The sequence below is a fragment of the Xenopus laevis genome, chromosome 6S (genome assembly GCF_017654675.1).
Source record: "Xenopus laevis strain J_2021 chromosome 6S, Xenopus_laevis_v10.1, whole genome shotgun sequence".
NCBI classification, from domain to species: Eukaryota; Metazoa; Chordata; class Amphibia; order Anura; family Pipidae; genus Xenopus; species Xenopus laevis.
In genome coordinates this window covers 45,296,589-45,314,803 of record NC_054382.1, presented here as the reverse complement: position 1 = coordinate 45,314,803, position 18,215 = coordinate 45,296,589, and the positions used below count along the sequence as shown (strand labels likewise).

Here is an 18,215-nt window from a genome sequence, read left to right as displayed (position 1 = left end):
TGTGACAGAAATGACATCAGAACTCACCGTTTATAACTGATGACATCAGAACTCACCGTTTATAAGGATATAATTTACAGGATATTCATGGCTTTTGTGTATTATATATATATATCCAACCTGACACACAACTGAAATATAACTTGACTGCCAATCTTTTCTGTTTTCAAAGTGTGATGTACCCCCTTGATGCTTGACAATATGACATATCTACATTCAGTTGTCATGCTTTAATGAAAATAAACAATAGGAATAACAAAAAGACAACAAATATTTAGATTCTGCAAAATATGTTTGTGATATATAATTTCTAAGGCCCCCGTACAATGTTTCCAAAAAGATAGTTTATGGTGAAAAATATGACTGGAAAACTGTACACAATCCATAAAAAAGGCATTTTCTGCCTGGTCCACTTTAAGCAAATGGTTTTTGGTGGTGTATTACCAGATATGAGTTTTATTTATTTATTCATTCATTGCATTTTTCAAGAACAACAAATATCCAAGATGTAAAAACGAACACACTGCAACTATAAGAAGGAAAAAACACTGATCAACTGTAGGTATGCAGTAATCAAGACTAACTTTTAATCCTTGTCTTGTGAAATTACTTGTTTAAATCTTTTATGTGCTAAACCATTACATATCAGACAGTTCACACACAGGATACATCAATATCTGCTCAGCTGATTAAAACATCCAACAGAAAAGCCATGAATATACTGTGATGCTCTGCTAGCAGAATTACATCCCTACTCGCATCTTAGAGATTTGTATTTTATCCCATTGTAGCTGAAAAGTGCAGAGAGTGAGGAAATATTCAACATTCATGTTACCAACAATTATCATATACCGAACTTTAGGCAAACTATATATTTGTATTTTAATCTTTGGTTGCACCATACAAAAAATCATTCCGTTTTAACCCAATCCATATCAAGCTTATCATTTTATTATGAGTTATAGTGCAGTGCCCATTTACTAAATGTATTCTTTATCATAAAAATAATTTAAAAGGAATTCAATTATAAAACACATTGGGGGTTATTTATTTGCAAACGGTTGTATTGCCTATGCTTTTTCCTGAATGCTAAAATATTGCACTGTTGAAAAGTCTACTGCAACTAGCCATGAATAAACAAAGGAACTACAAGACTCTTATTAAAAGCAATGTGATCATACTAGGTAGTTCTGTCTAGGCACATCTAGTCCATTACTACAGAGGTGCTCATGTATAGTGAGTTAATATCAGCTATAATCACAGTCATATTAAGTTAAACTGAAAAAAAGACACATGTCCATCAAGTTCACCCTTAAGGGGCAGATTTTTTTAAGGGTCGAAAAGAGAAAATTCTCATATTCGAATTTTCAATTTGTTTTATGGCCCAAACTGTCAAATTAGACTAGGGAATTGTAAAAACAAAATTTGAGCTGGCCCTTTAACAACTAGAATTAGACTATTCACAACCTAAAACCTGCCGAATTACTGTTTTAGTCAATAGAAGACATCCTGGGATCAATTTGAAGTTGTTTGCAGCCTTTCTGACATTCTAGTTTTTTTTTCAGAGAAAAAACTCGAATCGAATTGAGTTTTTTGGTCGATCCTATTCACCTAAGTTTGGAAAATTAGATTTTTTAAATAAATTCCAATTGGTCGAATTTGGAGTTCAAGGAATTTATGGGAGTTTTTAAAAACTCACATGAACTCGAAATTTGACCCTTGATAAATCTGCCCCTTAATGTCTATATAGAATCTAAGAGAGAAAAAAATATTTCCCGACTTTTAGATGGCAATCGGACCAGTCCCTGCATACAAGTACAGTATTTTCTCTGAATTAAATTATTTTCTGCCTAGCTATTTTCCATAAATTATGGGTGGGCTGAGCCAAGAAAAATTGCCATTTGTAATTCGGAAATGTCCTGCATTTGCTCAGTCACAGTTCAGGCTACAATGTACAGTCTGGACTTTTAAACTTCCAGAAGCTATTAAATAAAGAGAAAATAAGTAATTTATGATCAAGGAGTGATGAACCTTCGCCAGTGATTCAAAAAGTGAGATTATCTGTAAGTAGTTTTGTGCACAACCGAAGAACCCTAAATATCTTAGATGAATTGTGTATGAAGGGCTCCTCCCTACATTAATGTAAAACAACTACTTATCTATCTCAAAGACCATTAATGTCTCAGTTCAACCATCCCAGATGAAATGATCCCAAGAAAAAAGATTGCTGCGTGATTTAGGCAATGGCACACACACACGTAGGTTATAAGAGAAGCGTTTACAAAAAGGTATTGAATCCATTAGGTATTAGACATATCGGCAAGCAGCTTATCAGTACTGAAAAGAGCAGACGGGATTCTGTATGGCAGCAAAGGCCAGTGAGTGCTGTAGTAGACAAATACTATTAGCAGCAAAAATAGGAATAAATAATTTCCTTTACTAAATCTATTATGAGAACAATTAGGAGCAGTTAAAGGAACAGTAACGTCAAAAAATAAAAGTGTTTTAAAGTAATGAAAATATAATGCAGTGTTGCCCTGCACTGGTAAAACTGCTGTGTTTGCTTAAGAAACACTACTATTGTTTATATAAATAAGCTGCTGTGTAGCAATGGGGGCAGCTATTCAAAGGAGAAAAGGCTCAGGTTACACAGCAGATAGCAAATAAGCTCTGCCTGTCTAATGGTGTTATCTGTTATCCATTAGTTAACCTGTGCCATATAGCCGTTTTTCAATTTCCGCCATTGCTCCACAGCAGCTGGTTTATATGAACTATAGTAGTGTTTCTGAAGCAAACAGATCAGTTTTACCAGTGCAGGGCAGCAGTACATGATATTTTCATTACTTTAAAACACTTAAATTTTTTGGTGTTACTGTTCCTTTAAGTTTGTGTGGGGGTTTTAAATAATGTACACCTTTATTTCATTTTATAGTAAGTATAAATATGCTTCCTGATTATAGTTATCAGCAGTTGCTAAAAAGAATGTTTCAGTTATTAAATTCAAGCCATATTTTTCCATACCCACAATGCTTGATGCACATTTATATAGTTATATTCATTAGAATACAAATTATTGAACAGACTCAATAAACGGAGCAAAGAGTAATAATATAGGACATTACAGAAGACTGGGTACTGCAAAGATTGACCCAGTTTTTCGATAAACCAATTCTCTAATAATGAAGACAAATGTAACAGAAAACTTGGTAACCCAGATTTTCAAAGTGATAAATTAGGTAGTCAGCATTTATAGGAAGAACATTAATATATTTTGTTCAGAAGAAAAACAGAATTTAGTCCATCCACTATCTCATTTGGACAAAATTGTCATATTTGTCAGTTACATTCATTAGCGAATTATAATGAGGGAATTTCTATAAAACTTTCCATTGGGCCACAGCTTAATAAGACAGTCAAGTCTGCTATGAATATCCTGGATGTAAGTGTCTCATTGTTTTTGTTAATATTTTTGGTGCTGAAGGAAATAAACATTGGTTTACCACCTGGATCATACTCTTCTGACCTAACCTGTAAAAATTACACCCAATGTTATTGATAGATAGTAATAATTATAATAAGAGAAAAGGTGGCAACCCCAATCACACAACTTTTTTTCTAGTGCTAAACACAGAATCAGGGCCATGCTGGCCGGGCACCCCTAGCAACCCAGCAAGCCCTGACGCCCCCTCCGCCACACACATAGGAGGCGCACGCGCACTGACCGGCACACAAACAGGCGCATGGACTGCAGATGAGTGGCACTCACTCAGCCGGACTAGGGGTAGGCAGTAGTGAGAGGTACGTGCCTAGCGCCCCCCAAGCTTTGCGCCATAGGCACGTGCCTACCCCTAGTTCCAGCCCTGCATAGAATCACTGTAGTGGGGCATATTCATCAGAATGTAAAAATATAGTTTTACATGTAAAAAAGCACCTACACACAAATTCACTTGTATAGACTTTCTGATATAACTTTTGGTGACTTTTTTTTAAAAAAAAAAAAAATACCTTTTACCCTTCAGGTATTGTCGCAAAGCCACTATTTAGCAACATTGTGTTAAATAAAGACTGAAAGGTCCCCATAGTCTTTGCACGCAGGAATCTAACAGAAGAGAATGAAGTGATGTTGGAAGTGTAGTGTGCTTTGAGGGATGTTTATTGGAAGCTTGTATCTTCTCTGTAAAAAGTCATTAAATTCATTAAATTGTTACCACCTGTATAGTAGGCCATATTATTTAATATCTAGAAAGTTATAAGATGGTCTGACAGCAAATATTTTGCAATTTAAACATGCAGTGTTTAAATTGTAAAATATTAAATATTAAAATCAAATAGCCTCCTCTCTTTCAAGTTTGCCTGATAAGTTCTATTAAAAATGAACAAACTTCATTGCCATGGTTCAGTATTTGAACTAAATGAGAATTTTATCCTTATAAACGCATTTCTTTCTACGGCATAATTTTATCCTACGGTATAGCTGCTCTTCAATCCTGGAATGATTGCTTTCTGATTGACAGGTTGCTTATTTCCATGGTGTAATCTCTCTGTGGTTATATGCCATTCTAGAAGCATTATTTAAAATATATTGAATTGATAAAGCCCATGCATATTTATATTGCATCATTAAGTAGAACATGAAGCCAGGATATCTTGGAAAGACATCATTGGTTAGGCAGAATGAACCAGATTTACTGTTTACCAAGAGATAAACAAAATCTGAATAGTGGGTAAATATTGCTGACCCTTAATAAAGCTATATCTGTTTTATTTCTCAGGTCTGACAAGTAAAGAAAAAATGAGCAACATTTATGAATCAGCAGCCAACACACTTGGGATTTTTGACAGTCCATGTCTTGCAAAGGTGGAACTGAGAGTTTCCTGCAAGGGGATATCTGACAGAGATGCACTCTCTAAGCCTGATCCTTGTGTCATCCTGAAAATGCAGTCACATGGCCAGTGGTTTGAGGTAAGAGTCAAACACCATCATTCTTGAGCCTAATTTACAGTATACAGTAGAGGTGCCCAACCATTGGACCTGAATAGGACTGACTTTAACTACCACTGTATCAGAATAAATGCAAGGGGAGTTGTGTTCTTGTAGGATGGGTAGGACTATTTGCATTACCTGTATCAAATTAGTGTATGCATATTAACAGTGTGTGTGTAGTATGTAAGTATGTATTCACAGTAACCTATTTACAGACTGAACCAGAGGTACCCATAACCTATTTACAAACTGAACCAGAGGTACCCAAGGTCATAACTCAGGCTATTGTAGTTAGTTAGATCTACAGCATTTGCTAAATCATTGCTCCTTAGGTGTTATTAGTACAAGAGGACTCAAAATCTCTAAAAGTGAACAAGATTAACTCTTGAGAAATGTGTCAGCAAGAATTAATTTTATCTAAAACTGTTTGTATCTATTGAACATAAATGATATGTTACACGATCGCCAGTGTAGAGTCCTAATTGGAAGGACCCTTGCCCAACCCAGACCCGTTGACCCCCTAACCTAACTCTCACCCACCACATCCCCCTACCCAAAGCCACTACCGACCCGGACCCTATAAGTTAAACTTAACCTCTGACCCAGGAGCTGCGAAAACGGAAGTGACATCAGTGCACAGTACGCAACATCACCCCGGTGCCAATTCTTCTGGAAAGGTAACAAAAAATTACCTACAGCACTACAGAGTGCGAGTAGGACCAGTCTCGCACATTCGCCAGGTACCCAGACGGGTTAGCCACAGACTACCTGCCTGGTCAAGGAATTAGGGATTTTCTACCCTGAACCCGACCGTCTTGCGGGTATTCCACAGGTACCCGACCCAGTGCAGGACTATAAGCCAGTGTTGCTGCCTAGGCAGAGAAAACACTTAGTTACAAAAATTCAGACAGGGCTATTTTATTTCTTGGAATAAACAGTTTATTTATTATGTACTGTATTATGTATTTAAACGTGTATATTACAGCTGGCATTGTACCTTTTCTGCTCAGTTCTCTGCTCACATAGGATTTTTATACAACACTTTTCCTCAGTCACTTACTGTCTGGTGTGAAAATAAACGTGACCATACACGTTCCAATTACGATCTTTCCTGCAACCAATGGTTGCAAGAAAGATCTTTTTTTTTCACTACAAAAGTTAAATGCTGAATTGTCAGATATGCAGGTAGAAACAATGAACTATTCCCTCTACCTAATGATTTAGCAGTATCCCTAGCCAATGTTTGAGTGTCTAAAGGAGAATTCAACTATAAAGTAAAAAGAACTCTACCCCTCTACCCTACATAGACCCCCCTCCCTCCTCCCCCCAGCCTAGCTGCTACCCCGGGCAAATGCCCGTAACTCTTTACTAATCCCTCGGTGCAGATTCTGTCCAGCGGCATTCATGGCAGCCATATTCCGGCGCTTCGGTTATCTTCGGGAAGTAAGTGCTGTATGTCACAGAAATTTCAGAAGCGACGCTCTTGTTCCGAAGATTACCTAAGAGCCAGAAGATGGCTGCCGTGAGCTCTACTGGACATAATCGGCACCGAGGTTTAAGTAAAGATTTAGGGGCATTTGCCCGGGGTAGCAGCTAGGCTGGGGGGGGAGGGGGGTCTATATAGAGTAGGGGTAGGGTTGTTTTTTTTACTTTACAGTTGAATTCTCCTTTAAAGGTGCCCGATAAAATTTTCTGCCGATCAATGAGAAAGATATCCAAGGCGTTTGATGATATCAGTCATCTGGTCTCCCACCATACACGCAACAATATCATTAATACTTTACAAAACATTAATTACTTGCACTGGCAGAAAGATTTAGCAAAAAATGTTATTTGATCAAGAATAAAAGTTTCTCCAGTTCATCCATAAAAGTTTGTCATTCAAACTATGTTCTTATGATAGAATTGAATTTGAACCCTATATTAATTCACTGATTGTTATTCCATGTGTCACCTTCAAACAACTAGAATTTGCAATTAGCAATCATCAGTAACAGTTTTCTGTTCCAATGATGTTGTCATGTTGGATACAGTTTATACACTTTTTGATATATACATTAACACAATGTATATGTCTCACCACTAAAGTATACTTTAGAGCAGTGATCCCCAACCAGTGGCTTGCGAGCAACATGTTGCTCATGAACTCCTTGGATATTGACCCCAGTGGCCACAATGCAGGTTCTTATTTTTTGAATTCCAGACTTGGAGGCAAATTTTAGTTGCATAAAAACCAGGTGTACTGCCAAACAGAGCCTCCTGTATGGTGATAGTCCACATAGGGGCTACCAAATCACAGACCTTATTTGGAACCCCAGGACATTTTCTCATGCTTATGTTGCTCCCAAACTCTATAGCCTATGCTTTGGATTAACAGATTTGAGATGAGTGAGACAAAGCTACAGGACATTTCTAAAGTCATTTTGCATGGAGTTTATGAGAGCAGCACGGTTCTGATTTGCTTCTTTTTGTTGGTCTACTGAGTAGAATCTGAATTGCACATGAAAAGTGCATCCTTCCATACTGGACATATCAAAGTCAAAGTAAACTTTATTGTCATCTCAGCAGTATACGAATACACAGTGAGACGAGACGACTTGGCTCCAGCTAGTACAGATGTCTCTGAGGTAGATTCAGGTGTGTCTGGAATGTAGTGGGAGGGCAGGCAGTGAGCTGAGGAGTCTGATAGCTTGTGGAAAAAAGCTTTCGCTCAGCCTGGTTGATCGGGCTTTAATGCTGCGAAAGAGTCTGCCGGATGGGAACAGCGTGAACAGTCTGTGTGAGGGGTGTGTGGAGTCCAGTGCAATGCAGGAGGCCTTTCTTGCACAGTGCTTGTGGAAGATGTCCTGCAGTGATGGAAGAGCCGCTCCAATGATGTTGCCAGCTGCTCTGACAGTCCTCTGTAGACTTTTCCAGTCAGCAGTGCTGCCACTACTGTACCAGACAGAGATGCATCCCATCTGGACGCTCTCTATGGTGCCCCTGTAGAACACTGTGAGGGTGGAAGGCTGGCCCGTTTCAGTCGTCTCAGGAGGTGAAGAAGCTGCTGAGCCTTTTTGGTGATGGAGGCGGTGTTGGTGGTCCAGGTGAGGTCATCTGAGATGTGGACTACCAGGAATTTGGTGTTTTTTACTGTCTCTACCATGGAGCCATTGATGTTGAGTGGTGTGTGAGCAGGGCGATTTCTCCTGAAGTTGACAAACATCTCTTTCTTTTAACCACATTCAGAGACAGGTTGTTCTCACTGCACCAGACCGCCAGCTGCTGAACCTCATCTCTGTACGCCGACTCGTCGTTGTGGCTGATGAGCCCCACCACAGTCGTGTCATTGGCAAACTTGAGGATGTGGGTTGAGCTGTGTCTAGCTGTGCAGTCATGTGTCAGCAATGTGTACAACAATGGGCTAAGAACACATCCTTGAGGAGCTCCTGTGCTCATGATGTTGCGGGAAACGTTGTCGCTGATACGAACAGAGGCCTCTCTGATAGAAAATCCAGTTGCACAAAGAGGTGCTCAATCCCAGCTCACTCAGTTTCCCACTCAGCTTTTGAGGGATGATGGTATTGAATGCTGAGCTATAGTCTATATAATATTAATAATAATATATATAATAAAATCGTATAAAATATAGAGTTTAAATAATCATAAACAGCATTGTGGCAAAACAAATATGAATACATTAATGGGTAGAGTGAAAGTATTTTGTATTGGACACCAAATATTTGTTTACAGTTAAACTGAGTTAATTAGCTTTTTCCATGCAACTCTCCCTGGAGATGTTTTCTGCTGGATCCTTAGCATAATCGGTCTGTGGCGCAGATGTCAGTATTTGATTGTTTAAGTGCCCTAGTTGATGCTGATGCTGTATGTGTGACGAGTTAGAAAAAGGAGCTGTAGAAATTTCTGTAGGTATTCTTTAAGGGCATAAAAAAACACCAGGATCATCACCCAAAAAGTGGGGGGAAAGCACTCAAAAACCACAAAGGTCATAAAGATAAATGAGTTAAAAGCAAATAACTTTAATTGGAATGACAACTCTAATGCTTAACATGTTTCATGCTTAATGGGAACTTAATCATAGGCCTGTTCCCCATATTTTTGATGATATTCCCCTATGTACCCCTTGCTAAGGGTCTAGGGCTGTGCACCTGGACCATGCTTTATCTTAGTGAGTTATTGTCTGTAAGCATTATAATATGGTTGTTTAAGTCTGAATGTCTTTTTTGTTCTTAGCAAAAAAGACAAGTATCCTGCCATTGCTTCTGGATGTGGACTACATTTAATACATTTTCAGTATTTATGTTTTTTCATGTTGAGCCATATTTTTTCAGATTAATGTATGGCTGTTGTTTTGATCACCCATGCTTAACTATTCAAGAACAGAAGGAGTTTTTTTTTTTTTTTTTTTTACAAGTGTGCCATTTATTCTGTGTATTGAATTATGATAGTGTCAGTTACCGGAGATCTGGTGGGGTAAAAGATACAGTTTTTTTGACATGTCCAAATTTTTGCTTTGAAATCTTCATACTTTGTGGAACTAGGTCAAATGCTATTTCGTGGTGAACACATGTATTTATCTAACTGCAAAACTTTGTCTCAGTAAAGGAACACCGGCATGCTTTTGCCAGAGAAAATTCATCAGCACGAAATTTCTTAGTGAATTTTTTCTAGTGTTACTTTCTTCCTAGCGAATCTTCGTTAACATACTTTATTAACCTTTTGACAAATTTTCACAAAAAAACATGCTTCACTCTTTAGTAAATTTGCCCCAAAGGGTCAGAACCCCAAACAAAGGAATCAGAGTTTTTATAGACTTGGGAATGTATGACATGATAAGATACGAATACAGGGGTTTTAAGGGCGCTGAGCTTGATTATGTGGGCTGTTTGCCTGCAAACCTGATTGGTTTACAATTAATGCTGGATGCTGTACAGGCCTTTTACCTATCTGACCAATTACATTAAGGCATTTCATAGCAATGCAAATAAACACATTGACAGTTGTCATTAAAGTTACAGAATAAACAATAATGTTTTCATGTTTTAAGTTATAAAACAGTTATCCAGAAAGCTCCAATTTACTGAAATCCTGTCTCCTGTCTCCCATAGGCTCCATTATAATCAAATAATCCACATTTTTAAAAATGATTTCCCTTTTCTCTGTAATAATAAAGCAGTAACTTGTACTTGATCCAAACCAAGATATAATTAGTCCTTATTGGAAGCAAAACCAGCTTATTGGGTTTATTTAATGTTTACAATATTTTCTAGTAGACTTAAGGTCTAAATTATGGAAAGATCCATTATTGGTAAGTTACTGAACATCAAATTAACATTACTACCTACTACCATCAAGCTATAGAGTCAGTTAATAAACAGAAGTAAACGAAATCACTGAAACCTAAGTACAATCAGCACAACCAAAATCCTGTTATGGGGGGGGGGGGCGGTAACCATTTGTCAGATGCTTGTGCTTGGCTATAATCTAACCAAGGAGTCCACCCCTGTAAAATTTTCTTGAGAGAATAATGGACAATTTCTCTTTTGCCATGTTCCAGTCTACCATATGTAGACCTGCACCCGCTCCTGTGCTCTCGCCCTCGTGTTCTTTGCTTCCAGTCCTTTCTGGTCTTGCTCCTCCTTTCTAGTCCTGTCTAGACTTGCTCCTCATTTTGAGTCCTGTCTGGTCTTACTTCTTGTTCCCATTCCTGTCTAGTTCTGCTCCTTGCTTCCAGTGGGTCGTTAACACTTCTTGTGGGTCGTTAACAGCAGCTTTAAGGACTCCTTCCTTTCCCTAGTAATCTTTGACAATCAGCTATTATTATTAATTATTATGAACATGTATTTATAAAGCACCAACATATTCCACAGCCATGTACAATAAATGGGCGTACAAAGTGACCATGCAGATTACATATAAAAATACAACCAATAACTGATAAAGAAGACCCTACCCAAAAGACCTTCCAAGGTTATGGGAAAAGGTATGAGACACAAGAAGTGGGGATATGCAATACTGAGAGTCAGCCATACACAGTATATAAATAAATATCTATATTTATATATCATGGTAATGACAGCAATGTTCAATTAGAAGAATAGCACATGATCAAAACTGCTTTCATTTAGTGAAAATACATTTTTGCTGACAATCTGTCAGTACAGTGGTACTGTTGTATATTCATGATGGAGATATTTGTCACATTTAATCATGTCTTGTCTAAACAATACTTCTCCCATTTTGTATTCATGCCATTTATATCACCCTAAGAAGCATTCTGCAAAGTTTTGTATTAAATAGGCTATTCATCATTTTAAGTGTCAGGAAGGGCTATGGAAACACATTTATTTGAAAAAAATATTATTAAAATATGTGCCCTATATTCTCTGGTGTTGTTTTATTTCAGTACAGAGAAGCTGCTATTCACTGGCTATAGTACTGCTTTCATAAAATAGATTTGAATCATCAAAGATATTTTGCATGAGTTGCAAGATAATAGCCTCTCAACCACAAAAGATTCTTTTGTATCACTATTTTAGGCAAATGTCTTGTTAGACACATTTTTGCAATTTTTTTTCATCATAGGAAAATGACTCATTATCGACAAAGAATATGAATGGTTGAGCATAAGCAAGTCATCCAAAAATAACTAATCATCTGACATGCCCTGTCAGGTTTACTTCCATTTGAAGTGTTAACAATTTATTCATTCATTAAAATATGATGTACCACTTGAACCATCTGAACAAAAGTCTTCCTCTTCCAAGTGTAATCCACCTTGTTGCACCAGCCTGCGCAGGCACTGGATCCCACAATCCCAGAAATCACTTGTAACCTTTTTTGCTCCTAATAAACAGTTACATTAACACATTTCCATTGTAAATCCTGGTAAGCATATTGGTACAGCCCAAAGGTTTTCCTTCCTATTATTCCGTTAACCTTTAGCAAAACAGAAATATTTGGTGAAGATTGATATATATATATATATATATATATATATATATATATATATATATATATATATATATATATATATATATATATATATACATATATATATATATATATATATAAATTCACTGTGTTACACAAGTAATACGTCAGGTCTACCAAGCTAAAGGTATTCTGTTAAGAGTGACATCCCAGTTAATAAGAAGATTCTGCAGTTCAAATTAGGGTTGCCACCTTTTCTGGGGCTGGAAAACAGTCAGGGGGCAGATGATATTGGAGGCGGGGCGGGGGCAGGGCCGCTGACATCGGGGCAGGGGTGGTGACATTGGGGTCGGACTGATGATCAATCGCTGATCGCTACATTATTATTTTCAATGTCCTGTCCGGATTTTTTCATTTGGAAATCCGGACAGGGGGGTTTCACCCAGACAGCCCTTCCAAATATAGGGCTGTCTAGTTCAAATCCTTCACAGACGTACCATGGCTGCCTAACAAATAGAGATTGCTAGATTTGATCATGAGAATATATTACATTATTGGGCCCAATTACCCTCCCCCAGAGCCACTTGCATAATTTTAGTGTAGCTCTAGAATTCCATCTCTGGGACAACTTAACAATATGCTGGGGAAAGATTGAGGTTGTATTCAAATAACAATACTTATATGGAATGTGCATGTTCCCCTTAGTATGTTAGTGTAGATCTCCCTCCATCATTAGAAATTTCTCCCCATGGTCAGAGGCTTAATTTCTTTAAAAACGAAACTCCTTGCCACCTGCAGGACTTTGTTTGAAAGGAAGACAGAGGAGGATTTTTTGCAAATACTGATGGCAAGCATATGTTTTAGGTCCATTGACCATCTGAATTTGTAAACAGATTCTGCCCTATCTGTACAGTAATTGAATGCCCGTGTACATGAAGTGAATTTTAACCAGAAAATGTTAAAGCATGCCAGTTCTGGGCAAAATCTTTCCCATGTGTGTCGTGACTGATGGATCATATTCGAGCCAGTATACATTGGGTAGAGGCTGGCCAAATTGCTGTGTTTTCCTCCAGCAGAAAAACAATTGCCTTGTGTTAAACAGTGGCGGAACTACCGGGGGAGCAGGGGGTGCGAGCGGGCCAGGGCCTGCACCCCCTCAGGGCCCCCCGGCAGTCCATTCGCCGCTGAAAATGCGACCAAATGCGGCCGTATGGAGGGGGACAGGCCCCACTGTGACTTGGCATTCCTACTCTGTAGAAAAGGGGGGGCAACCTAGACAATTTTAGTGAAAGTTAATGTCTTTTTTAAAGAAAAAGTTAAACCAAACAAAAAAGTGTTTTAAAGTAATTAAAATAGAATGTAGTGTTGCTATGCATTGGTAAAATGTATTTATTTGCTTTAGAATGCCTACTATAGTTTATATAGATAGGCTGCTGTGTAGCCATGGTGGACAGCCATTCAGGTGGTGGCACATGGGGAGATATGTTGCCCAGCAAGAAATCTTCTCTACTGCGGTCGACTAATCTCCCTGAAATGCATTCCCACCAGCAAGAATAAGAATCACTTCAGATTTCTGAAGTTGCCCTAAGTTTCCTCAGGAGGCAACTTTGGGCAACTTAAGAAATCCGAAGTGATTCGTATGCCATCCTGCCATCACCCTCAAGTTAAAAAAAAAGAAAAGGCACAGGCTACTTAGAAGATAAGAGATTATCTCTGTAATAGAATACAATGAGATTCTACAGAGTGCATCTGTTATATGTAATTTAACTTGTACTTTGAATGGCTTTCCCCATGGCTACACAACAGCGTGTTTATATAAAATAGTGCTTTCCAACTTCTGTGGTGACGGGTGCTAACATTTTTCTGGTCTACATGGTGGAGGGCCGATAATGGAAGTCAATGTTGACCACTCCCCCAACCACACCTACTGTAAACCACACCCATGTTACCACAATAATTTAACGGTGGTAGCACACAAAAAACCAAACGGTTGGTGCTCACTGTAGGGATATCACTCGTAACTCAATGTGAAAAATTTAAGTCATCTTAAAACATACCCTTAAATCTATATGTATCCTCCTCCCCTGTGGATAATATAGCACCCCCAACACCTGATTAAACACCTTTGGGGCCCCTAACAACCGTTTCACAATGCTAACAAACCCCCAGGACAAACCTCTACCAGGCTTACATCCCACAGGTAGCGTAGGGCAAGCAGAGAATGGCACACACAAGTAGCACTGGGCAAGCAGAGTATTGCACACACAAGCAGCACTGGGCAAGCAGAGCATGGCACACACAAGCAGCACTGGGCAAGCAGAGTATTGCACACACAAGCAGCACTGGGCAAGAAGAGTATGGCACACACAAGCAGCACTAGGCAAGAAGAGTATGGCACATACAAGCAGCACTGGGCAAGAAGAGTATGGCACACACAAGGAGCACTGGACAAGCAGAGTAGGGCACACACAGGGAGCATAGGGCAGGCAGAGTATGGCACACTCAGGGAGTGTAAGACAAGCAGAGTATGGCACACACAAGCAGCACTGGGCAAGCAGAGAATGGCACACACAAGCAACACTGGGCAAGCAGAGCATGGTACACACAAGCTGCACTGGGCAAGCAGAGTATTGCACACACAAGCAGCACTGGGCAAGAAGAGTATGGCACACACAAGCAGCACTAGGCAAGAAGAGTATGGCACATACAAGCAGCACTGGGCAAGAAGAGTATGGCACACACAAGTAGCACTGGACAAGCAGAGTAGGGCACACACAGGGAGCATAGGGCAGGCAGAGTATGGCACACTCAGGGAGTGTAAGACAAGCAGAGTATGGCACACACAAGCAGCACTGGGCAAGCAGAGAATGGCACACACAAGCAACACTGGGCAAGCAAAGCATGGTACACACAAGCAGCACTGGGCAAGCAGAGTATTGCACACACAAGCAGCACTGGGCAAGAAGAGTATGGCACACACAAGCAGCACTAGGCAAGAAGAGTATGGCACATACAAACAGCACTGGGCAAGAAGGGTATGGCACACACAAGCAGAGTATGGCACATACAGGGAGCATAGGGGAGGAAGAGTATGGCACACACAGTGAGCATAGGGCAGGCAGAGTATGGCACACACAGGGAGCATAGGGATGGAAGAACAGAGCAGGAGACAGTTTCCATTGATCTGGACCACTCTAAGATGTGTTACATACAGTGACACAGTGCTGGTTCCCTTTCAGCAGTTTGTATGAGTGTAAACAATGTGGGCAGTTTCAGTCTGGGTCTTAGGTGTGAACACTACAGGGCTTTAGGGGTGTGAATAATAGAGGTGTTACAAGTGTGAACAAAGCAGGGGAGATTAAAGGTGTGAACAATACAGGTGGTTATAGTCTGAATTTGAGGTTTAAACAATGCAGGGGCAGTTAATTTCTGTAGTGATATCTTTTAAAGCATGCATGTGTTAAGCAGACACAACATGCAGACTTTCATATGGGGGGCCACACAAGGTGGGGTCACCGGAGGCCAGTTGGACAGCCTTGATATAAACTATAGTGTGCTTCTAAAGCAAATGAAAAAGTTGTACCAGTGCAGTGATACAGTATACTGTATTTTATGTGAATTACTTTAAATATAAGGTTTCATTTTTTGGTATTACTGTTCCTTTAACATATACAGTAATTCAATTTTGACAAGAAAAAGATCATGGATTTTTTTTATATTAATTATTTAGTGTATTATTATTAGTGAAATTAAGTGTATGATATTATCACCCTTGTGGAACAGAATGTTTACATTTAAAAATGTACTGTAAAACCCAAATTCTCCAGAACGTAGGAACTGCATACATACAATTCTCTTACAATTCATTCTCTGTGTGTATATTACTTTGATTGTCTGTATTTAAATCCACCACTTTGAGGCAGTCGTTTCTCGTCTATAGTTTACTGAGTGTGTATATTTATAACAACAATAAATATTTAAGGCACTCACTAAGTTAATTACACTTTTAAACATTTTCTTTTTAATATTTGACCATCATTTTATAAACTATTTTTTTACAGATTAAGTGCAATGTAGGAGGATCTGGAAGGATTTTGCTGGATTTTATTGTTGTATTTCCATGATATGTTTGCTTTTTTATGTTTCTCTCATTAAACATTTTCATTTTTTTTTGCTCTGCTTTGTGGGATCTATTTTATATGACTCCTCAAAATAGTTGTGAAAATGAGGACAAGATTTTTCTGAGCTATAACAAACTTGTGAATTCTCATCTTTCACACTTTCATGTACTGTCATAATTAATGTTTACAAAGCGATTTGTCTGTAAAACTACCAGATAGGTTGTGCGTGTGTGTGTGTGTGTATATATATATATATATATATATATATATATATATATATATATATATATATATATATATATATATATATATATATATATATATATATTCCACAGGGTAGCCAGCACTCACGAAAAGAGGTTTAAATTGCCTGGGTGCAGTGTTAAAAATTCCAATATATAACCAGCAAGAAAGAACTGCACTCTCAGGTCTTATATAAATTAAAGAAAATTATTTATTGTTAAATGCGAGACTAACGTTTCGGCCTCCTCTTTGAGAAAGGCCTCAGAGGAGGCCGAAACGTTAGTCTTGCATTTAACTATATATCTATATATATATCTATATATATATATATATATCTATATATATATATATCTATATATATATATATATATATATATATATATTTTTTTTTTTTTTTAAAGTACTACTTTATTTTTTTAAAGTAGTCATTATGCTTTAACTAAAACAAACTATTTGGTCCAAAATAGCTTTCTGAAGCTGATTAACAGATACAATATCATCCTAGATTATCCTATTATCCAACTTCAGAAGGCTGGCTATAATGCTGTTTAAAATGTTCAGAGCTGTATGTGCCATAGAATGTAGGATCTACAGCTCCTGCATAGAAAGAACATAGTGGTAGAAATGTATCTAGTTGACTCTTTAATCAACTAGCTTGAATGTGATTCGCTCATCACTGTGTGCATGGAGCTGATTTTGAATATTAAATGCTGGTGTGTGTATGTTCTAAAAGTTAAATATTGTGTGTTCTTCAAGCAGGGCCGGAACTAGGGGTAGGCAGAAGAGGCACCTGCATAGGACACAAAAATGTGGGGGCGCTGGCAGGTGCCTGTTCAAGATTCTTCTGCCTACCCCTAGTTCAGATTTGCTCCCTTCTGCAGCTCTCGCCTTCCCGTGGCACTCACCCCTCTGTCCCTCCCCTTCCTCTCCCTCCCCTCTACTCTGTTCCTCCACTGCCCTAACGTTTCCCCTTTTCGTTGCTTCCCCGATGTTATGGCATAAACAGGTTGCCTAGAGGGCCCGCTCGGCTTGGCACAGCCCTGGCTTCAACCTCCTTATAAAACACCCATGGGTGGGGTACAGCGCAGTATGGAAAACCTTGCCAGGGTGGCTGTAGCTCCTCTTTGTTGCAAAAGTGAAAAGTTGAATTATTAGGTCAATGCAACAGGCAATGTTTTGGGCTTAGTCTTGCCCTTTCTCAAGCCTTGAGAAAGGGTGAAACTAAGCCTGTTTTTCTGACTTAATAAATTCAACTTTTCAACTGGTATGTGCATGCTCTGACCAAAATACACCTTGTGTGCAAATTAGCAGGTAGATCACATTCAAGCCATTGACTGTACACATCTGAAGAGGCTGGCCAAGTCAACTGAAAAATGCTGGCATAGAAACACCATGCATACCTCCCAACTGTCCCGTTTTTAGAGAAACCCTCTTTTGACAGCTCAACCCACAGTCCCTCATTTGTACTGAAAAGTCCCGTTTTTCTCTGCACTGAACAGGCAGAAAAAGGAGGAAAGTTTCTAACTTAATTGGCTTTTGGCAGAGAGCCCAGAACAGCCACAGCAGAAGATAAGAAACTTTTGTAACAATTTCAAGATAAGCAAATAAGTAATTGTAACAATATAAGATAACAGGTCCCTTGGGAAATGTTAGACTCACAGCTTAAAGGGCAATTCACCTTCATCAGCAAAACTGTAATAACTGAAAACACAAAAATATGTTTAAACTTTCATAACCTGCCAAATTTTGTAAAATGAACATGGTAATTAGGGGGTGTGGCCACAAAATGGGCATGGTCAAAAAATGGATGCCTTCAGTCAAGTTACTCTGCCTCTACACAAAATAATTAAATCTATTAAAAATGTATCCTGACAAGAAAATCAGGAGAACCTAGTAATAATCTTCATGGAGAAGGGTCTATGGGATAATAAACT

General features: G+C 38.6%; 1 protein-coding gene across 1 annotated transcript in view; it reads left to right on the top strand.

Annotated features, from left to right (window-relative positions):
• The window catches only part of LOC108719987 (copine-4), a 216,471-nt gene that overhangs the window by 51,415 nt on the left and 146,841 nt on the right, over positions 1–18,215 (top strand). Inside the window, exon 2 of the mRNA XM_018269331.2 lies at positions 4,773–4,963. Within this exon, the coding sequence (XP_018124820.1) occupies positions 4,793–4,963 (171 nt within the window). The 5' untranslated portion in view covers positions 4,773–4,792. The remainder of the gene's footprint in view (positions 1–4,772; positions 4,964–18,215) is intronic.